The 22,776-nt window shown below is 36.1% G+C and overlaps 6 protein-coding genes, 1 long non-coding RNA gene and 1 pseudogene across 7 annotated transcripts; all 8 read left to right on the top strand.

Annotated features, from left to right (window-relative positions):
* LOC18607600 lies at positions 831 to 1,788 on the top strand. Its single transcript, XR_001926838.1, has 2 exons — positions 831 to 1,143; positions 1,273 to 1,788. It is a non-coding gene; the product is annotated as an uncharacterized LOC18607600 (long non-coding RNA).
* On the top strand, positions 2,780 to 5,450 carry LOC18607599 (putative amidase C869.01). The gene is made up of 5 exons (XM_007041852.2): positions 2,780 to 3,416; positions 3,682 to 3,896; positions 4,213 to 4,452; positions 4,555 to 4,753; positions 4,850 to 5,450. The coding sequence occupies exons 1-5, from the start codon at positions 2,862 to 2,864 to the stop codon at positions 5,204 to 5,206; spliced, it is 1,566 nt and encodes a 521-aa protein (XP_007041914.2). The 5' UTR covers positions 2,780 to 2,861; the 3' UTR covers positions 5,207 to 5,450.
* LOC18607598 (dirigent protein 4) lies at positions 6,315 to 7,035 on the top strand. The gene has a single exon (XM_007041851.2). The coding sequence runs from the start codon at positions 6,391 to 6,393 to the stop codon at positions 6,949 to 6,951; it is 561 nt and encodes a 186-aa protein (XP_007041913.2). The 5' UTR covers positions 6,315 to 6,390; the 3' UTR covers positions 6,952 to 7,035.
* LOC18607597 (dirigent protein 4) lies at positions 10,205 to 11,299 on the top strand. The gene has a single exon (XM_018115081.1). It carries the CDS (start codon positions 10,539 to 10,541, stop codon positions 11,103 to 11,105), a length of 567 nt encoding a protein of 188 aa, XP_017970570.1. The 5' UTR covers positions 10,205 to 10,538; the 3' UTR covers positions 11,106 to 11,299.
* On the top strand, positions 15,706 to 16,679 carry LOC108660745 (dirigent protein 4-like). The gene has a single exon (XM_018115084.1). The coding sequence runs from the start codon at positions 15,854 to 15,856 to the stop codon at positions 16,418 to 16,420; it is 567 nt and encodes a 188-aa protein (XP_017970573.1). The 5' UTR covers positions 15,706 to 15,853; the 3' UTR covers positions 16,421 to 16,679.
* On the top strand, positions 18,027 to 19,012 carry LOC18607596 (dirigent protein 4). The gene has a single exon (XM_018115101.1). The coding sequence runs from the start codon at positions 18,318 to 18,320 to the stop codon at positions 18,882 to 18,884; it is 567 nt and encodes a 188-aa protein (XP_017970590.1). The 5' UTR covers positions 18,027 to 18,317; the 3' UTR covers positions 18,885 to 19,012.
* LOC18607595 (dirigent protein 4) lies at positions 20,122 to 20,903 on the top strand. The gene has a single exon (XM_007041848.2). The coding sequence runs from the start codon at positions 20,192 to 20,194 to the stop codon at positions 20,750 to 20,752; it is 561 nt and encodes a 186-aa protein (XP_007041910.2). The 5' UTR covers positions 20,122 to 20,191; the 3' UTR covers positions 20,753 to 20,903.
* LOC108660611 lies at positions 21,240 to 21,949 on the top strand (annotated as a pseudogene).

Here is a 22,776-nt window from a genome sequence, read left to right as displayed (position 1 = left end):
ATAAAGTATTTTCAAATTCTGATTGGGTTGATCAGTTTATACAAGAATAGTGTACTAATTTATAGTCGAACTTGGGGCTTGAGTACCTCAGAAGCCAGCTTTATTTTCAAGAAATGGAATTGAGAAGCTGAGGAAGGGGATAAGCTAGAAACACTGATTAACTATGAGTGGTGACTTTCCATGTTGATGTTGCTCCTGTTTTTGGAATTATGAGGGTTCACTAGGAATAAGCATATTCCTGGTGGTGCCCTTCTGACATTGACAGTCATTTGTTCTTGCCCTGGTAGTCAAAGAAGCCACGGACTCATTGCTTTTTCCAAATTCAAAATTGTCTCATTGTAATTTGACAACAAATATGTCTTTCAAGATGATAAAAGATTTTGTAGCCTACTGTACTACTTAGCATGCAAATTCAATTGTTTATTGGAAGAAAAAAAGCACCAGAAAAAAGTTTGCATTTTCTTTTCTCCTCCAATGCAAAGGGTCATCATTTGTCTGACCCAACCAAATTAATGCGGATTCACTTTATCACATAAGGGCATGTCCCAGCAATCCTGAGGAACCATATCAAAACCCCAAAAAGCAAAGTTAATGTTCAAACATTAGTTATTTTCACGATGCACTGCATACATATTTGATGATGTTAGAGAAATCTACAATAGGATAAATTTGTTCACACTCCCCATAAAAGTACACTTTCTGATAAGTTAGTAGATGGATGGCAATTATAATTTTTCAGTTCAAATCTTATGATTACATTAATAAAGAAATTATAATTCTGCCAGCTTCTATTTATTTAATGAGAAACTCTGATTCTATGCAGGCTAAAAGAGTTGAGCGAGGGAAACAGGTATCTTCAATTACAGCTATGGCGTCTACCAAATCCTCTCCTCTAAGCTTTCCCCTGTTTTTAACATTGATAATTCTATTTCCTGCAAATTAAGGCAAGGAGATGCAGTTTTGGTAGAAAATTTGGACGAATCTAAGTTCCTGGCTGCTTATAGCGCCGATATAGACTACAAAGCTGTAGCAACGACTGCTGAGTTCAAATTGTCCTTGAATTTTTACCTAAAAGAGCTTGTGGTATCTCCAGTTCGATCCTTGAAAGATATCATTGCATTCAACAATAAATTTTCAGATTTGGTGAGTATTTCAGCAATCAACACATACAGTTATCTTCACTAATGCATTCTTCCCAAATTTGGTATGAGTAAAGCTTACAGTCTTACGTATTTGGTGCTGAGTGGTATGCTTGAGTTTTGGGTCTTGCAGGAAAAAACACAAGGAATATAGGCAACAGCTTTTCCTTGACGCTGAAGCTACGAATAGCATCGGCAAGAAAGAGAAGGACGCAATATTACATTTAGAAAAAATGTGAAGAGATGGAATCGAGAAGTTGATGAGGGAGAACAACTAGACGCGTTGTTGTCACCTTTTCCATCAGCTTCGCCTGGTCTGGCAATAGGTGGATCCAGGAATCATTGTCTTGTCCCCGCAGGATATGATACAATGGGGTGCCTTTTGGCATTTGCTTTGCAGGACTAAAGGGCTCAGAGCCAACGCTGATTGAGATTGCATATGCCTTCGAGCAAGCCACTAAGATTAGGAGGCCCCCTTCGTTCAAGCACTGAAGCCATCACTGATAGATTCAGGCCGTAGGGCCATCCATACGATTTTTGGTTTATTAGATGTTTCATCCTCGTAGCTTTCAGAATTGACCATGTTTAATGGTTGATGTACTCTAAGTTTATGTAGTGTTATATAAATAATCAGGTACTTTCTTTTTTTTTTTTTTGAAAATTAGACTTTCATTGACGTTGGGGCGTAATATTCCGTGGAAGGCAACAAAGTGAAGATTTTATATATAACCTTTGAAATTATATAAAAGTTGATTTTTTAATTTTTTTCAAAAAATACAATTATATATAATTTTTGAAATTGACAATCCAAAGTTATAAATTTTTTATTAGTGATAAAGGTGTTCGAGAGTTGAGTTATTTATTTAGATTTACAAGTTTAGATTGTTTATAATTGGATTTGAAAATGTGATTTTAGGTTGAGTTATACTTGATTTATTTAGATTATTATATTATTAATGTAAATATGTTTTTATTTATATTAATATTAAAATAATAACATAAAAACAAAATTTCAATATTTTGATAATAAAACAAGAGCTTCGCATGAGAATGCAATTATTTATGATTTCTTCTACAGTATAGAAAGCACGTGAGATCCAAATCTAAATTAATTATCTAGATAACTATGTTCTTTCAATTGTGAAGAACCATAAAATCCCAAAATCATACTATCAATTAAGAAACCTAAAAAAATTCTATATATTATATTTTCATTTATTTGGTCTGACTGGGATGGGACAAAAAGAAAAAAGATTAGTATATTTTTCATGTTAAATATAAAAATATATATTTTTTATGCTTTGTATGATTTATTATGTTAAAAATTTCATATCTTATAATAAAATAAATTTTAAATATATAAATATGAATTTTCTATCTGTTGAGTATGTTTTTGAATTGAGAATTCGGATTCGTAATTTATAGATTTATTAAATTCTATTAAAGCTGACATGTGACAAAAAAATCTGCATAGCATCCAGAATTTATTTAAAACCTAAAGATTGACAGCAAATTCTCGTTGTGGCTTTCGCGCATGCCAACACGTTTTCAAGTTTACTGTAGTGGGAGTCGCATGATAATATTTAATTAATAAAAAAAAAGTATTAGAAACCGCACCAAGGCTTTGTGTGGCTCCTATTTGTAGCCTGAGAAATTCATGTGCTATGCAGGCTAAAAGAGTTGGACTCGAGAAAGCTAGATATCTCCCATTACTGCTAAGCTATGGCGCCAAACAAATCTTCTCTACTAAGTGTTTCCCACTTTATACCATTGGTTCTGTTTGTTCAAGCCGCTTTGTCGTCTGGGTCTCATTCCAAAATGAACCATGAATTCTCCATGAAAGAAGCAAGCGTACACGATCTCCAACTTGCTTTTGAAAGAAACCAACTCACCTCAAGGCAACTTGTTGAATTCTACCTAGGAGAAATCCACAGGCTCAACCCTCTCCTTAGAGGGGTCATAGAGATTGACCCGGATGCTCTGTATCAAGCTGATAAGGCTGACAGAGAGCGCAAGGCTAAAGTACCAGGATCACTTGTTGGCCTGCATGGTATTCCTATTCTGCTCAAGGATAACATCGCTACCAAAGATAAGATGAACACCACAGCTGGCTCACTTGCGCTACTAGGCTCCGTCGTCCCTCGGGATGCTGGTGTGGTAACCAAATTGAGGAAATCTGGGGCTATTATTCTGGGAAAGGCTAGCCTGAGTGAGTGGGCTCATTACAGGGACGAATATGCACCCGCTGGCTGGTGTGCCCGGACTGGCCAAGGAAAGGTGAGTAAAGGATACTACACTGACACGAATGAACCTGCAATATTTATCAGATAGAAATGGAAATAAGTTGATATAGAATTTAATTTTCTATGAAAATACAAGATCAGATAAATAGTCTTAAATTATTATGAGTTTTACAGAGCTAAAAACATTCAAATACTGTTTTCTGCAGTTTTGTATTATTGTAAAACTTAATTTGGATTGATTTCCAAATTAACAAGAAATGATTTAAGAAACAAACACAATTTTCTGAACTTGTAAGCAGAATCCCTATAATCTTTCAGCAAATCCGTGCGGGTCAAGTAGTGGATCGGCAATATCAGTAGCGGCAAATATGGCAGCAGTGTCGCTTGGGACTGACACTGCTGGCTCAATTCTATGTCCATCCAGTTTTAACTCAATTGTTGGCATCAAACCCACTGTCGGTCTTACCAGTCGAGCTGGAGTCATCCCTATTAGTCCTAGACAGGATACGGTTGGGTAGGTATTATTCTCTGATTTCTGCCCTTCAGAAAAAAATCCACAATTTCCCTCACTTTTTGATCTCTGCGATAGCTCATAACTAGAGGAAATATTTTTTAATGTGAATAATCACTCTAGCTGTATTCATCCTCAGCGAGAAACAGAGGATTTGTCTATCACATTATAGTTCATTAGTTCTTGTAATTAAGTTTTTATGATCCTTTTTTTCCCTCTTTTTCTTTAAGGAGTAGGGGTTCTCGTATTAAACCTTTTATATAGCTTCTGTAATACACCAAAAATAACAATGGCCTCCTGCTCTGACGAATTGAAGCAGACCCATGTGCAGAACGGTGGCAGATGCTGTATATGTTCTTGATGCCATTGCAGGCATAGATTATAATGATAAAGCAACCATTGAAGCATCCAAGTACATTCCACATGGTGGCTACAAACAATTTCTAAAGCCCTATGGTCTCAAAGGGAAGAGATTGGGCTTATTGAGGAATGTGTTCTTCAGATTCAATAATGGATCTCTTATGTCTGAAGTTTTTGAGAGTCACTTCCCGACTTTAAGGTACCAAAACAAAAAATTTGCAATTGTTAGTTCAAGTTCGAATCATAATTTTAGACACTTTTTGTTACTAATAATTGAAAAACAAATTTTCTTCAAGTAAAGGCAAGGAGGTGCAGTTGTGGTAGAAAATTTGGACACAGACAAGTTTCTGGCTGCATATACCTCATTCCTAGATAATGAAACTATAGCATTGAATGCTGAGTTCAAATTGGCCTTGAATTCTTACCTGAAAGAGCTTGTGGTATCTCCTGTAAGATCCTTGAGAGATGTCATTGCATTCAACAATAAATTTTCAGATTTGGTCAGTATTTCTGCTGGTATTACATACATAGCTACAAAGTTATACCTTAAACTTGGGTAAATAAGTGAGTTTTGCTTGATTTGAATGGAAATGCAGGAAAAAGTCAAGGAATATGGCCAGCATCTTCTCCTTGAAGCTGCAGCTACAAACGGAATCGGGAAAAAAGAGAAGGAAGCATTAACAAATTTAGCAAAAACGTCAAGAGATGGGTTTGAGAAATTAATGAAGAAGAACAAGCTGGACGCGTTGTTAGCTCCTCTCCATCTCGGTTCTCATCTGCTTGCAATTGGTGGTTTTCCAGGAATAAGTGTCCCTGCAGGATATGATACAGACGGGATGCCCTTTGGCATTACCTTTGGAGGACTAAAGGGGTCGGAGCCAACGCTAATAGAGATTGCATATGGATTCGAGCAAGCTACTAAGATTAGGAGGCCTCCTTCATTCAAGCACTAAAAGCAATTGCTGCTATGTTAAGCCCTAAGTCCTCCATTTAAGTTTTGGTTTAATTGAGGTTAAAAATCATATACTTTCCTTTCAATTTCCCTGTCAAGTAAAGATTTAGAAAGGAAAGAAAAATGTGAAAGGTAAGGATGGGAAACCAATATTTTCTTCTGCTTGTTTGGAATGTGTGATAGAAAATGGAAAATAGAGGCAATTATTATTTAATGGTCCGACGCATTTGATCTTGGGGAGACAACTCTTTAATTATTTTTTTTTTCCATTTTTTCCTTATGCCAAGTTACAAGAGGGAATAATAGATCGTTTTCCTCTCTTATTCATACCAAAACTAATTTAATTTTCATAATCATCATAATATTTTGTTTTTGTAATTAGATTCAGACAACAAAATCAAAGTTGACTTTTTTAATTAAAAAACAGTTTTCCTACAGGAATTTTGGAATGTCTTATTCAAAAATCCAACATCGAATTCAACCATTAATTTATTATGAGTGATCAATGAGTGTTAATTTTGAATTTGATTATAGAAATTTAATAATTAAATCTTGTCCAAATTCAATTAAAAATGTTCTATTAAAATCAAAACCCTTTATTTTTCATGTATTCAAAAATGAAAAATACACTAAAATATATTTACTTAATTACTTATAATCCTAAATTAATTAATTTGATTAATTGAAAAAAATTTAAAATCAAAACCAACCAAATTAATTATATTTAATGACACTTATTTTCGAATTAATCAAAAATCAATTAAGAAAATCGTTTTAATACAAGTTATTTGATTAATTCAATTTTAACATAAAGTTGTTCTCTCCCAAACAAGGAGTAATGGTGCAAACAGAGTGTCCATAAGGTTTCAAGGCTGTTACCGTTAGGCTATCACTAGGTAGTGATGGCATGGCCCTGAACATGGGGACAGGGGAGGTAGGACGGATTGGGCGGCCAAGTAACAGTTTCCATATCAAACTGATTTGACTGAATGAGACCGACTTTCTTACTTTAGAATTGAAAATTATGGTACAATATTTATGAGCTATGATTTTCTTACTATATATAACCTTCCAAGTAATAATCCATATAAACTAGGCAAGTTGCGACATTTCCCTATTGCATTCAAGCAAAGTCCTTAAAGCCACATTATATCTAACCAGCGGAGAAAAAGAAAAACCTGGAATATGGAAAGAAGACCGATCATCACTTGGATTTTGATCCTTGGCATCGCCACCTCACCGGTCTATAGCCAGTACTACTCCAAGACGGTGCCATATGATCCCAAGCCAGAGAAAATTACCAATCTCCACTTCTTTTTCCACGACACTCTCAGTGGGAAAGATCCTTCTGCTGTCTTGGTAGCCCGTGCCAACATCAGCAGCGACGACAGCGCACTAGCCCCATTCAGCAGCGTCTTTGCCATAGATGATCCCCTCACCGTAGGTCCTGAGCTGACCTCGGAGGTTATTGGGAATGCTCGAGGGCTCTGGGTGTCATCCGGTAAAGATATACCGACCCTGGTGGCATTCTTTGATTTTGGCTTCACTAAAGGAGAGTTCAATGGAAGCTCCATCAGTGTGTTTTCGAGGAATCCGATTTCGGAGACTGAACGTGAGCTTGCTGTGGTTGGAGGAAGGGGAAAATTCCAGATGGCTAGAGGGGTTGCACAACTTAAGACTTACTTCCTTAATGTGACTAGTGGTGACGCCATTGTTGAGTATAATGTGACTATGGTTCATTACTAAGATGAAGTGCTATTTTAATCTGGAATAAAATTGTAGGTTTTTTTTTTTTTGAAAGAAGGAATAAAATTGTAGTATTATTAGTAATTTGCACACAACTGAGATTTGCTTAATGTATCAAGTTATTCTCTCGAACCAAAGATGCGCAAATGGATTGAGTAACCACTAAGTGTGAATTTTAGCTGTAAATGATATCAATTCTTTTTTTTTAAGGAAAAAAAAATTAAAAGAGGGGGTGGGTGGCCTGGTTGACTTGGCGTTGGAGGTAGGAATTGTTCATTCCTCTCACATTTAGTCACATGAAAGGATTAATAAGGGCAATATGCTGATACAATTTTCCATTACAATGAACCTGGAATTATCAACCCATATGATTCCAATTAGTTTTGTCATAATGCAAAAGTTACAAAACAAGTTAGATATTAATCTCAGTTTCTAAATTACACCTAAATATGTGATTCATTAATTGATATATGATCTCTTATTTAAAAAAAAAATTCGAATCCCCATTCTTTAATTATAAATAAAAAACTCACAATTTCTAAACAATTAATTTTCGGTTCTAATTAAGGCCCCTAACATTGGTTTTATACAAGCAGCAAAGTCAACTCTCATGTCATGTGAAACCCCAATATTACCTCTCTTTTTTTTTTTTTTTTAGAAGCACCAATATTTCGGCATTCATCTCTGAAAAGTCCTCCGGTACTAATTGTCGTGACGTGCGGGTCCGGAAACCCTTCCGCCAGACGCGAACGAAAATTAAAATCGGTGTGGGAGTCGCCACCAATCTTTTTTTTTTATCTAAGGTGTGATTGGTCACCTATTAACCCGATTCTAATCTACGAAGTCCTAAATTAATTTTAGGTCCGTCGAAAGAACGAGAACTGGTCTACATTTTTAGAGATGGGTTCGGGAGTGCGGTTACGCACGGAGAAAGGTTAGCACCTCCGTGGCGCCCGTTCCACGAACGGTACCATTTAATCTTAAGTTATCTTAATATAGTATTTTCTTAATTTAATCCCTACTTTATTAATTAAATTTTTATTAAATTGACAAATTGAGTTTTTTATTTGGTTTTACGTATGCACATGATGCGAGCGTAAAATGATGTCATGACTTGTTTATTTTAAATGATGGAGTCGGTAATTTTTTATTGGAAAATTATTCGAAGACCATCCCAACGCTTTGGTGAAGTCTCGAAATTCTCCTCACCTAGAGATATCCCCGGAAGAACTCGTCTCTACGAGCTCCTCGGGGAAATCCCATCATCGGAATTCCCGCGCCATTTGCAAAATAAGAGTGGCATGCAATGTCAGTATAAAATGATGATATCTACATGCACGCGTTTTATTGTTTTTAGGTGTTTAAAAAATTTTGAAATATTTATTATTTATTTTTATATATATTTTATTTTTTGGTTTTCTATTTAAATCCGTATTTGTTGTTGGCCAATTTTTTTACTTGATTACAAAGCTTATCTAATAAATAATTAATTAATTTTTAAACGATTGGATTAACTTTATTTAGTAATATTTATTAATTCGAATGTAACAAAATTTTCTTACATATATTATTTTTAACAATGACTATTTGACTTAATGGGTTTTGAAATCTAGAGTTCAGATTTATCCCGACGCTTCGGTGAAAATCCGTCTCGAACTTCGTACCCGAAAAACATCCACCCGAAAGAGGCAACTCTTTGCCCCTTTTAGGTGGTAATACTCAAATATTTATTTCAATTATATTATTTATTATTATTTATTTATTTTTCATTTATTATTATTTTTTAATTTTTTAATATTAAATATAAGTATTCATATTATATAAATATTTCTTTCCTAAAAAATAAATGCATTTTAATTAAAATGAGCTAGACCCAACACTAACTAAAACAAATCCAAGCAAAAAGAAAAGGGTTATACCTTGTTGGGCTGCGATTGACCCAATTTGGTGGCCCGCAGGAGCCCAAATCCACTATGCCCGGCCTGCTTCTGGAAGCCCACGAGGTAGGACTCAAAACGCACCGTTTGGTACCTGCAAAGCCACTCAAAACGACGTCGTTTGGCCTGGACCTTCCAACTTCTGCTTGCCCCTCTGAAACGACGCCGTTTTGCTCTTCTTCCTCTAGGTATAAAAACCTATTTTTTAGCTTTTTTTATTCATTTTCCCATTTCTTTTTCTCTCTCTAGCCGATCACTCCCTCTGCCTTCTCTCTAAAACTTTTCCTCTCCCCGCCGGCGTCGGCGTCCTCCCCTCTCTTCTTGTCGACCTCTATCTCTCTTCTCTCTACTCGCCGGCCGATCCCTCTCTTCTCTCCCTTCGACTTCCCCTTTCCTATTTCTCTCTCGCCCGGCGAACCTCTTCGCTTCCTGTCGCCGGCTCCAAACTCTCTCCTTTCTTCTCTTTTTCACCGCCGGTTGAACACCTAGGCAGATCCAACCCCTCTCTTCTCTCCGCCGGCCGATCAAAACTCTTTACCCTTGAACCCTTCCCCTTCTCCTTTCTCAGATCTAACCCCCTTTTCTTTTTTTTCTTTTTGTTTTGTTTTTATTATTATTATTATTATTTTTGTGGCTAGACTCTTTTGCTGGTAGATCTAGGATTTTTTTTTGTTTTTTGTTCTCCTCCTCTTTTTTGCAGGTTGCAGGTGGTTTTTAAGGAGCCGGGTTGTCCAAAAATTTGGACAACCTGGTGATGGGGTTCTGGCACCCCTTGGAGTTGGTGGCTAGAACCCCCATCACACGTAGTGGGTGGGGGAAGGGTACGCCCAGCCATCCTTTTTTTTTTTAATTTTATTATTATTTTTTATATTTTAGTTTGTTTTATTATAATTTAAAATTTTTATTTATTTATTATTTTTCTTTTTCAGGTGTCTACACTAACTGGACCAGGATTTCCTGAGGCAGAACCATCTTAGGTGAGTTTGCATCTTGGCTTAGTTGGATTCCAAGAAATATTGATGATTGATCTGTCTACTATAGTGGCGTGAAAACATTCGGTGGTCTGTTTAATTGCGAGGGTAGATACCATATTAAGGGAATCAAGAATGCCTTCAGACTAAATCTATTATTTCTACTTTTGCAAACAATCCAACATCCACAAGCAAAAGGAGTGTCCAAGGAAAGTTGTTAGGATGGGAATTCTTGGAGGATAGATTAATGATAAACCAATCGGAGAGAAAGAATCAGAACTAAAAAAAGTCACCCAAAAGAATCAGAACTATGTGATATTTTTCATTTCCAAAACAATTGGCAATTGGGAATTTGGAATGCTGTCTCTGCACGCCCTGCGCAAGTCTGTCTTAATTAGTAACAAGCCCGACATAATCCCTTTATCAGTTACCAACCTTATCATTGCTTAACATAAGCACGATTTGCGCTGGGCAAAAAAAATAAAGCACAATTTGCTTTCAATGTCACATAGTTGACTTTCTTTTTTTTAGTTGAAGCTCGACAGACTATAAAAAGTTCTACATTTAACCAAAGGTGGTGATACTACAATACTCTATATAAACCAGGGAACGTGGGAGGTTCATTTAGCCGTAGATTATTCAGAGTAAAGCAATCCCGTTATTTCTAAGGAAATCACCAATGGACAGAAGTTTGATATTGGCCTGGATTTTGGTCCTCTGCACGGCAACGGCTCCATCGGGTTGCAGAGGTTATTACTCCGACAGCGTCCCATATGTTCCCCCGGTAGAGAGAGTAACCCATCTCCACTTCTTTTTACATGACACTATGAGCGGCAAAAACCCTTCTGCAGTGATGGTAGCACGTCCAAACATGACAACCGCCTTCAACAACACACCGACGCCCTTCGGCAGCGTGTTCGTGACGGATGATCCAATGACCGTTGGTCCACACCTAACATCAGAGGTCATTGGAAATGCTCAAGGCCTCTGGGCATCGACTGGCCAAGACGTTCCATCTCTGACAGTGTACATGGATTTTGGGTTTACTCAGGGTAAATTCAATGGTAGCTCTATCAGCGTTTTCTCGAGGAATCCAATTACACAGACGAAGCGTGAGCTTGCGGTGGTCGGAGGGAGAGGAAAGTTCAGGATGGCGACAGGGTTTGCAGAGCTTAAGACTTACTTCGTGAATTTTACGAGTGGTGATGCCATTGTGGAGTATAAAGTGACTGTGATTCATCACTAAGATGACATTTGCCAGTTGTCTTCCATGTTTGTCTAGTCATAGTTTTTGTTTTTTTTTCCTACCAATAAGGTTGGCTCCATGATTGCTATCATGATTTTCAATTGTTTGGGGTTCAGCCCACTTCAGGAAGAGATTATTACCCTTTTATGAGCTGATTCGATCTTTCCTAATAAAATTCACTTTGTTGTGAAAAAGAAATAAAGGTAATCCATAAAATCAATTCTCTCCTTCAAACCTCCGTCGAGATCTCTTAACCTGAATAAAAATTACCAACGCTTTCACATCAATTTCTTCTCTGTTATGTACCCAAAAAACAGTTCCTTTGTTGTTTGTGGTTAGCAAATGCGCAAGGGACAAACTTTGGGTTATGATGTAGCAATTTCTGTATATTTTAGCTTCCTAAATTTTACAAGTAACGAGGCTATTGTTTTCAATTATTTTCCTTTTTAATGTTGTTTTCTTTATAGGTCCTATTTATTGTTGTCACTATTTACAAATAATTCATCAGTTAGGTCAGATGTTTTTCGCCTGTCATTATTTTTTATAAATAAGTATTAAGTACAACTTGAAAACTTGTTATGATTGAACCCTAAAGTCGTGTTGATTCATATATTTTATAAACATAAATATATTTTCAAAATAAAAGAAATTTAGAAAATGTAATCTATCTTTTTAAACCTTATCTTCTTTTTTTTTTTCCTGTTAAGCCAAGCTCATCATTGAAATAGAGTAAAAGCGGTTTGTCAGGGTGCAACATATACTGCCAATTTATGCCAATTCAGCTCATACACCCAATTAAACCCAGCACAAGTTTGAATAATGTTTGTTCAACCCACATATTACATATCATCATAAAGCCGTCCAGATTACAAGACATGGCTCTTGCATCTCAGTTTCATATTTTGCAATCTCCTCTGCACGCATTCAGCTATAGATTGTATCTGCATAACATCCTCTCAATATTTCATTCAAATCAAAGCCATGCAACAAATAAGTTCTCTCCGTTTTGCTACAGTATCTGCATATGAATTGAACTCTCGGTATACATTACAGAAAAACACAGAACCGATGGCTTCCCGGTGAAGATATACTTGCTGGAGAATTTTCCAGTACTGCCATGGTCTTTTGGAGGAATTAAGAATCCTGGTTACTACCAATTTTGTGTCTAGTTTTAATTATCAATTGTTTAAGCCTGCAAAAGGAGAGTTTGTAAATAATTCCAAAGCCACCTTGATCATACATAGCTCCCTATAATAGGGCTCTGCAGTTCCATTTGGTCCTGAGAAAATTCCTAGAATATTTCCAGAGGTATCAAGGAGATTAAATTATCGCATAGGCCATAGCCCAAATTCATTTCACATAGACGTTCCTTTTTCTTTTTTTTTTTTGAAAGGTGTTTTTATTAAGCATAAAGCCCTCATGCCATTTAAAGACTCTAGCTATTTGCTAAAGACTTTTTTGGCATAAATTTCCAGCTTATGCAGAAGAAGGGAGCTGTACATTTGCATTAGGAGCAGCTTCAAGATAGAAGCAGTTCCATGCCTGTTTGAGCTTAACAAAAAGAGCTCGCTATTCTAAGCAAAAGTCTAACCTGATCACTACATGTCCCTTTCAAAGACAACAAAAAAAACAGCCCTTAGACAAGAGGAGACGACAAGGAATGAAGAGAAAAAAAAAACACAAAGGTAACATAGACGTTCTGATCAATCACAATTTCCTTTTTAACAAATGCAGCAATATTCCACACTATTAACAGACCACCGGATTGTCCATTTGATGGCACTATAGTCCAGTCAATATCATCTGTGAACCCCTAGCCTCTGATTCTCAAGTCTCCAATTTGCTCCATTTTTGTTTCTTGTACCAATAGGAGGTTCAGATTGTTGTTGATGATCAACTTCATAAGTTCTCTGCATTTCACCCCATTGTTGATGCCCCTTGCATTATCACCATTACTCCTTACTCTCAAGATTTTCTATCGCCTCCCATTCCTCTTGAAATATATCTTTTTTCCTCTAACAAGACAGTATGGGATTGTGATCTGATAAAGAAAAGGGGAGACACTTTTGAATTAAATTTGGATTGCAATCCAATAATCCAGTTCCTCGAGAAATCTGTGGAGCTTGCTAAAGGAAGGGTCAATTCTGTTATTACACTATGAGAATTACCACCCACCATTGATAAATCAACTAATTCAACTGTGTTGATAAACTCGTTGAATTGTTCCATAGCTCTACCATTATTATGGTTCCCCAGATTCTCACCCAGATCTCTCACAACATTAAAGTCCCCGCCAAGGCACCATCGTATTGTTTTATGGGATATGATCCTGCAGAGTTCATCCCAAAGACACTGCCTATCTCTATCAACATTTCGAGCATCAATGTTTTCCACACCGCTTCTAAAATTCTATTCGTCGACATATCCAAAATAAGCTGGATGAAGGCTTGAAGCAATGAGACTGCAAGCATGATTCAATTCTAAAAACAGAAAGTCATTCCACATGCTAATTAGCCTCTCGGATGCGCTATTAAACCCTGAAAAACAGCCCTTCATGGCTTCGTCTCAGTATTCGGCCACAGTTTAGAATAAAAATTATCCTCAGCCAATTGTTTTTTAGTTTCTTGCAGTAAAACAAATTCAGGCTTAACCCTGTTAATAAGTTTTTTCATAGCTCTCACCTTTCTCCCAATGCCTCTCACGTTCCATGTTAAGAATTTCATAAGTAGAGAAAAGAACATACCCCATAAATGGAATGCAGTGACGTTTTACTGCGTGTTTAGCTCCTGGTCCTGTTCTTCCATCAGCTTAAGAGTATCTACAAAAGACTACCTGCTGCCTTCGTAAACCAACCCCACACGCTGCCCAAGTAGCTTCAGCTTCTCTAAAAATTCTGGCATTTCTCCCCTTGATATCCCCACCCGATTCGACCTCTGTTACCGGGTTGTGTTGCTCCGCTGGCTCACATTAATCGCCTCAAATATTTATTTTCTCAGGTGGTTTCTTCTTCTAATCAGAGAAGGTGTCCTTTTAAAAAGTGACTTTGTTTTTTTGGCCTTCGAACTAAATCTATCATTTCTCCACAAGCAAAAGCTGTTGAAGTAAGGCTTGCTGTGAAGACCGAAGCAAGTCAATGGCAACATGGACAACCATACCTTAGGTGGTTTAGTAACTAGGGGCAGGACAATAACCTTGAAAGCTTAAAATTAAATATTCAAATAAGATTTTTTTTATTAAAATTAAAAAAAATATGTTAAAATTTTTAATTAAATTTATAATTCAATAAATCAACTATCACATAAAATAAAAATAAGATAACATAAACCCTAAATTAAAATAAAAAAATTTACAAAGATTAAAATAATAATACCTAATTGTTGAATGTTTATTGCAAATAACAAATAAAGCTTATAACTTTATGAAGATAACAACATAACAAACTTTTTGCATATTCTTTGGAGAAAAATAAATAAGGAAAAAAAAATAAAAGTAAATATTATAAATTGGATAAAAGTAGATAATTAGTTTTATATATATGAAAAAAAGATTAGAGATCATTAGATACATATTATCATTAATTGATTGAAAATAGAGAAAATAGTTGAGAAAAAAAAGTATTAAAGATCATTAAATATATATTACTATTACTTGATTGAAAATAGGATAAATAGTTGGGAATTAATAGTATTGTAAGAATTACAAAGTGATAAAAAATTTCGATTTATTAAACACATAATTAAGAAAGTGAAAAAATATATTATTTTATTAATTATCTTAACTTTTACATAAAAAATGAGTGAAATAATTGAAAATAAATATGTGAAAGGGAGAGAAAATAAATATTTATTAAGCCTGATAGATAGGTAAATATTTTAATAATTATCTTAATTTTTATATAGTTTTAATATAATTAATTATATTATTATTATAAAATGAAGAAATCTATTAAAAATTTGGAACCTAAAGCCGCGGCTTGGATGGCTTTACCCTTGAGCCGGCACTGTTAGTAACAGATTACTTGTCTAAGTTAACAAAGTCAGTAGGTATGGCTTGGCAATGTAATAGTTAAGTCTTTTGTTTATTGAAGTGTACGAGGTTGACTTTGTAAATCTCGCACTTCACATATATATGAGAAGTAAATGAAAGAAGGCAAGGTAGCCTTATTTTACAGCATCTCTCTGTCTCACACTGCTAGCTTCATGTTTCTGTTTTCTGGTTTTTCATTAATGCTTTAGTATTGATATTCAATGCTGATTTACCAAGCCTTATGTCTTTTAATGCTATAAAACAACAAAAGGAATCTCCAAGGAAAGTTGTTATGATAGCAACTCTTGGAGGATAGATAAATGATAAACCAATCGGAGAGAAGGAATCAAAACTAAACGAAGAATCACCCAAAAAAAGTCCACTTTTCCCTGGTATTTTTCATTTCGAAAACAATTGGCAATTGGGAATTTGGAATGCTTCTCTGTACGTCCTGCGCAAGTCTGTCTCATTTAGAAAGAAGTCCGATTTAATCCCATTATCAATTACCAACCTTATCAGTGCTTAACATCAAGCACGATTTGCTTTCAATATCACATAGTTGACTTTTTTGTAGATTAAGTTCGACAGACGATAAAAGGTTTTATATTTAACCGAAGGTGGTAACACTATAATGCTCTATATAAACCAGGGAACGTGGGGGGTTCATTTAGCCGTTGATTATTCAGAGTAGAGCAATCCCGTTATTTCTAAGGAAATCACCGATGGACAGAAGTTTGATATTGGCCTGGATTTTGGTCCTCTGCACGGCAACGTCTCCATTGTGTTGCAAAGGCTATTACTCCAACAGCGTCCTTTATGTTCCTCCTGCAAAGAAAGTAACCTATCTCCACTTCTTTTTACATGACACTATGAGCGGTAAAAACCCTTCTGCAGTGATGGTAGCCCGTCCAAACATGACAACCGCCTTCAACAAAGCACCGCCGGCCTTCGGCAGCGTGTTCGCGACGGATGATCCACTCACCGTTGGTCCTGACCTAACATCAGAGGTCATTGGAAATGCTCAAGGCCTCTGGGCGTTGACTGGCCAAAACGTTCCATGTCTGACAGTGTACTGGGATCTTGGGTTTACTCAGGGTAAATTCAATGGTAGCTCTATCAGCGTTTTCTCAAGGAATCCAATTACACAGACGGAGCGTGAGCTAGCGGTGGTCGGAGGGAGAGGAAAGTTCAGGATGGCGACAGGGTTTGCAAAGCTTAAGACTTACTTCGTGAATTTTACGAGTGGTGATGCCATCGTGGAGTATAAAGTGACTGTGATTCATCACTAAGATGACATTTGCCAGTTGTCTTCCATGTTTGTCTAGTAATTTTTTTTTTTTTTTATTTCTACCAATAAGGTTGGCTCCCTGATTGCTTATGGTGGGTTTGCATTTACTACTTACCGGGCGTTGACAGATTGTAGGGACTGAGCTGATTCATATACCATGATGTTCATTTGTTTGGTGTTTAGCCCACTCTAGGGCAGAGATTATTTCCCTTTTATGAGCTGATTTGATCTTTTCTAATAAAATCAATTCTCTCATTGAAAACTGCACTGAGACGTCTTAACATCATTATCAAATCAATTTCTTCTTTGTTATGTATAAAAAATAGTTGTCCTTTTCAATTATTGTGAAAATAAGCCATCGGTAAAACCTGCATGTGATTTCAATTATTGTCCTTTTCAATGTTGTTTTCAACAAATAAGTCATCAGTTAGGTCAGATGGTTTTGTCCCGTCATTGTTAATATAACTAAAGAAGTTGGCAGAATAACGATTTTTCATGCCTCCGCCTGTCTGCACTCTGCAGTCATACACAAGTCAAGAATAAACAGACCTTTTTATAATATTATAAACAAGTATTAAACAAATTGAATACAAGTTAAAAACTTATTGTAATTGAACTCTAAAGTCGTGTTGATTTATACATTTTTATAAGCATTAAAATATACATATATAAATATATATTCAATAGTATAATTTAAGAGACATTCTCAAGTTTTTAAGTCACAATTTTTATTTTGATAGATCTCGTTAGTGTATTTTCCGTGATATATAAAAAGGATGCTTTTAAAAAATATTTTATTTAAATGAAATTAATTCATAAATAACAGAATGGAGAGAAATCAAGAGATACATATTCAATGAATGGAGAACAAAAATCTTGTGCCCTTGTTTAATGCCTCCATCGGTGCCCCTTTCATATTAGAAAGCCACGTGTCCATCGTCTTTTATTTTAAAATGGAAATCCTCTATCCCCTTCCCCATGAACAAAAATCCTCTGCCCCTTCTCCATGCCCCCTCCCCGTGCCCCATATATAAATTTTTGTCATTTGTCTACTTCATGTTTATAGTAATGATTTATCTAATCTCTATATCCAAACAAAGAGTACAATTTATCATTATCAATGCAAAAAATTAAATTAAAAAATTTTCCATCTCATGTTTATCTTTGCATTCTAGTTTCTTCTTTCACATTTTTTCTTTTTCCAACTTAATTACCTTTTCCATATTCAAGTCTTTTTTTGTCCCAAAAAAACAAAAAAACAAAATATTTCTTGATCCATGGAGTCTTGGTCTTCTAACGTTAAGACAAGAGAGAAATAAAGAACAAATAATGACCTAAAAGAAGAAAAAATAAAAAGATGAATGATGAGATGAAAAGTTTTTAATTTTATTTTTTTTCATTGATAATGATTAATTTTACACTTTGTTTATAAATAAAGATAACATAATATTAGATAAGTTATTATTATAAGTATAAAGTAGACACAAGACAAAAATTTATACCTAAGGCATGTAAGGGAGCACAAATTAACAAGGGTTAGAGGATTTTTGTTCCAATTTTCTGGGTCTTTTTCATTTCCAAAAACAATTGACAATCGGGGAATAATTTGGAATGCTGACTCTACACGCCCTGCACAAGTCTGTCTTAGTTAGTAAGAAGCCCGACTCAATCCCATCATCAGTTACCAACCTTACCATTGCTTAACATTAAGCACGATTTGCTTTCAATATCACATAGTTGACTTGTTTTTCGTTTAAGCTCGACAGAGCATAAAAAGTTTTATATACAACCGAATGAGGGAATAGTATAATAATCTATGTAAACCAGGGAACGTGGGGGGTTCATTAGCCGTAGAATAATCAGAGTAGAGCAATCCCGTTAGTTCTAAGAAATCACCAATGGACAGAAGTTTGATAGTGGTCTGGATTTTGGTCCTCTGCACGGCGATGACTCCACGGTGTTGCCAAGGTTATTACTCCGACAGCGTCCCTTATGTTTCCCGGGCAGAGAAAGTAACCTATCTCCACTTCTTTTTACAAGACACTATCAGCGGCAAAAACCCTTCTGCAGTGATGGTAGCCCGTCCAAACATGACAACCGCCTTCAACGACAGACTGGGGCTCTTCGGCAGCGTGTTCGCCAGGAATGATCCACTTACCGTTGGTCCTGACCTAACATCAGAGGTCATTGGAAATGCTCAAGGCCTCTCGGTGTCGACTGGCCAAGACGTTTTATCTCTGACCGTGTACTTGGATTTTGGGTTTACTAAGGGTGAATTCAATGGTAGCTCTATCAGTATTTTCTCAAGGAATCCAATTACACTGACGGAGCGTGAGCTAGCGGTGGTCGGAGGGAGAGGAAAGTTCAGGATGGCGACAGGGTTTGCAAAGCTTAAGACTTACTTCGTGAATTTTACGAGTGGTGATGCCATTGTGGAGTATAAAGTGACTGTGATTCATCACTAAGATGACATTTTGCCAGTTCTCTTCTATGTTTGTCTAGTTTTTGGTTTTTTTCCTACCAATAAAGTTGGCTCCTGGCCTGACTACTCACCGGGCGTTGACAGACAGTAGGGACTGAGCTGATTGATATATCATGATCTTCAATTGTTTTGGATTTAACCCGCTTTAGGGCAGAGATTATTCCCAGTTTGATCCTTCCTAAAAAATTCTCTTTGTTGTGAAAAAGAAATAAAGGTAATCTATAATATCAATTCTCTCCTTGAAAGTTGAAACCTCCACTGAGATCTCTTAACATGAATAAAAATTGCCAACATTTTCATATCAATTCTTCTCTGTTATATACCCAAAAAAAAAAAAATTCTTCTTTGTTGTCTGTGGTTAGCAAATGCGAAAGGGACAAACTTTGGATTATTACTTGGCAGTTTCTATATAGTTTAGCTTCATAAATTATATTTTTTATAGTAATTTTTTATTTACAAGTAACAGGCTGTAACAGATAAAGACTAGAGATAAAATCAACCCAAAACCTAGCACGACTCCACATCACAATCACGAATGTCAACTTTAATTCGAATGAATTTCTTGCTTAAATTAAGCTCCATTATTGTTTCCCATTCGTCAAAGAGAGAGACAAGCAAACTTAAATGGAATTAAAAATTATATATATATATATATATATTATATGTCCAATAGTATAATTTAAGAAATATTCTCAAGTTTATCCGTGATATGTAAGAATAGAGTATCAAAAAATAATAGAAAAATATTTACGAATTTAACTTCTATATGTATCAAAGCATTCATTTAAATGAAATTTAAATGTGTGATTAAATAATAGAAAAAATAAGAATATTTTTGTCGTAATAAAAAAATTAATGGAGAAAAGTTTATAAGAAAAGAAAGGAGAGAAATCAAGAGATAGCAGACCCACAGAATGTATTACATGTCATCTGAATTGATTGTACATTCAATAGAATGTATTGGAGTCAAAGTCCAAAAAATTATCAAAATTTTTATCATTGAAAATATGTAGTTTTTTATAAATGTTTGAATGGGTCCATTTGCCGCCATTCAACATAATGCAGCGCTGCCCATGCTGGCTAAGGTGGGCAGGGGGCTGCACCGCGTACAAACGCTTTTGTTTTCTTCAAAAGAAAGCCTAACGAATATAAAGAATTCTACTATATTATTTGACCAAAGGGGGTAATTCTATGATCTATATAAACTAGGGATGGTGAGGGTTGATTAAATAAGCATAATACAGTTCATTCCCATCAATTTGTAATTAAGAGAGAAAGGAGAAAATAGCAATGGAAAGAAGATTGATATTGACATGGGTTCTGGTCCTCTGCACCGCCATGGCGCCTTGCCTAGGTTACTACTCCCATAGCAAGCCATATGTTCCTCCGAGGGAGAAAGTCACCAAACTCCACTTCTTTTTTCACGATTTTATCAGCGGCCAAAACCCCACTGCCATCCTGGTAGCCCGTCCTAACTTTACCACCGCCTTCAACGACACACCGATCCCATTCGGTAGCGTTTATGCCACCGATGATCCCATCACCGTGGGTCCTAACCTGACGTCAGGAGTCATTGGGAATGCTCGAGGCCTCTGGACTTCCACCGGCCAAGACGTGTTGACTTTGGTGGTTTACTGGGATATTGGGTTCACTCAGGGTAAATTCAATGGGAGCTCCATCAGCGTGTTCTCAAGGAATCCTATTACGCAGACGGAGCGTGAGCTTTCCATTGTCGGAGGCAGAGGAAAGTTCAGGATGGCCAAAGGGTTTGCACAGCTTAGGACTCACTTCGCTGATTTCTCGACTGGTGATGCCGTTGTGGAGTGTAATGCTACTGTGATTCATCACTGAGATTCGGTTTTTGTGAGTGTAATGCCCTGTCTTGTGCTGGTCTATTCTCTTATCTTGTATTCATTGCTTATTTCTTGTACTTTATTCTAATATAATTCATTTCGCTGTTAAGTAAAAACAAAAATTCTTGTCCGTCTTCCAACAGAAAGAACAAGACTCTCCGCAGTTAAACAATGACAGGAATCCTGATCATTTAATCATATTTATCACAAGTAAGTTATTGTTCTTCAAAATAAAATAAAGAATGGAGTCAATGGACGCAAAGCACCATTCACATGAAGGTTGACCAGTTTAATTAAATAAGATTTACAAGGATTTGGGGCACCAACCAGTTGTAACAGATAAATTAAATTTCTTCCTTATAAAGCTCCATCACTGCTAAAAATTTTTTTATCACCGCCCATCAACAACAGGGAGAGAGAGAATCGATTTAAATTTCAAAACTCAACAAATTAAACAACGAATTGAATTAAAATAAAACAATATGATGGGTAGTATATCTTGCTTCGTTAAATTATAATCATTGGCTAATGAATGGCTATTAAGATACATGAAAGTGTTATTATACCCTTACAATAAGCATGGTAGTGCAATCCCGTTATTTCTAAGGCAGAGGAGAAAAAAACAGAGTGGAAAGAAGATTGATATTGACTTGGCTTCTGATCCTCTGCACTGCCAAGGCGCCAGCATGTTGCCAATGTTACTACTCCCAGGCCGAGCCATATATTCCTGCTGTGAAGAAAGTTACCTAACTCCACTTCTTTTTACATGACACTGTCAGCTGCAAAAACCCTTCTGCTGTCATGGTAGCCCGTCCCAGCATTACAACCGCTTTCAACAACACACCGGCACCATTCGGAAGCGTTTTTGCCACTGACGATTCCTTCACCATTGGTCCTGACCCGAAGTCAGAGGTAATCGGAATGCTCGAGGCCTCTGGGTGTCAGCCGGCCGAGATATGCTGAGCCTGGTGATGTACATGGATTTTGTGTTTACTCAGGGTGAGTTCAATGGGAGCTATATCGGAATGTTCTCGAGGAATCCAATTACACAGGGGGAGCGTGAAGTTGTGGTGGTCGGAGGGAGAGGAAAGTTCCGGATGGCCAAAGGGTTTTTTCACTGCTTAAGACTTACTCTGCAAATTTTACCACTGGCGATGCCATTGTGGAGTGTAATGTGACCGTCATCCATTACTAAGATAACATTGCGTGAGTTCCCTTTGGTATGCTTCACAAACTGTTTGATTTTTCTCGCAACATGGATTGCAATAAGATTGCAGGGACTAAGCTGAATCACCTATCTTGATTTTCAATTATTTATGGTTAGCAGAGATTGTTCCCCTGTCATGAACTGATATAATCTCTTGTATTTTATTGTAAAAAAAAAGGGGAAAAAAACTCTTGTCCTTGTCACTTGATGCACTTATTTGTAATAAAGTCTCTTTGCTATTAAGACAAAACAATTAGAAGACTTTCTATATGAGTAATAAAATACTTGAAAGACAAGGAACATCGGATGAAGAACCAGAACATCGGATTGAAAGACAAGGAAAGATACAAGAGAGAATTGAAAGAGTACAAAGAGCGACTGAAGATCGGGCAGGATGTGGAAGTTGAGAGACCAGACTTCTAGACCTTAAAGAAGAGGAAATCAGCATTAACCAAAGAACACAGAGCAGATCTTTGCGACTTCTAAATTTATGTAGGTAAGAACTACAATTTTGGGGAAGTCTTACAAAAAAAAAAAACTTTCAGCTTCTTATAGATGTGTTTACTCTAATGATCTTTCTTGAATATGAAAATATTCATTTTACTACTTCTAAATTTGGCATGGTCCATTGCCAAATGGGATTAAGGATTTATTTTCTTTATTTCATGCTAGATTTCTCATTGTCTTTTGTCTGGCAAAAAAAAAATACTTGAAAAATTAATAAACTTCTCAATTAAAAAATTGATAAATTAAATTTAAAATTCAAAAAAATCAAAAGCAATGATTTTGGTAGATTTTATTCAACAAATTATCTA

Source organism: Theobroma cacao, chromosome 2, assembly GCF_000208745.1.
Source record: "Theobroma cacao cultivar B97-61/B2 chromosome 2, Criollo_cocoa_genome_V2, whole genome shotgun sequence".
NCBI classification, from domain to species: Eukaryota; Viridiplantae; Streptophyta; class Magnoliopsida; order Malvales; family Malvaceae; genus Theobroma; species Theobroma cacao.
This window is presented reverse-complemented; position numbering and strand designations above follow the sequence as displayed.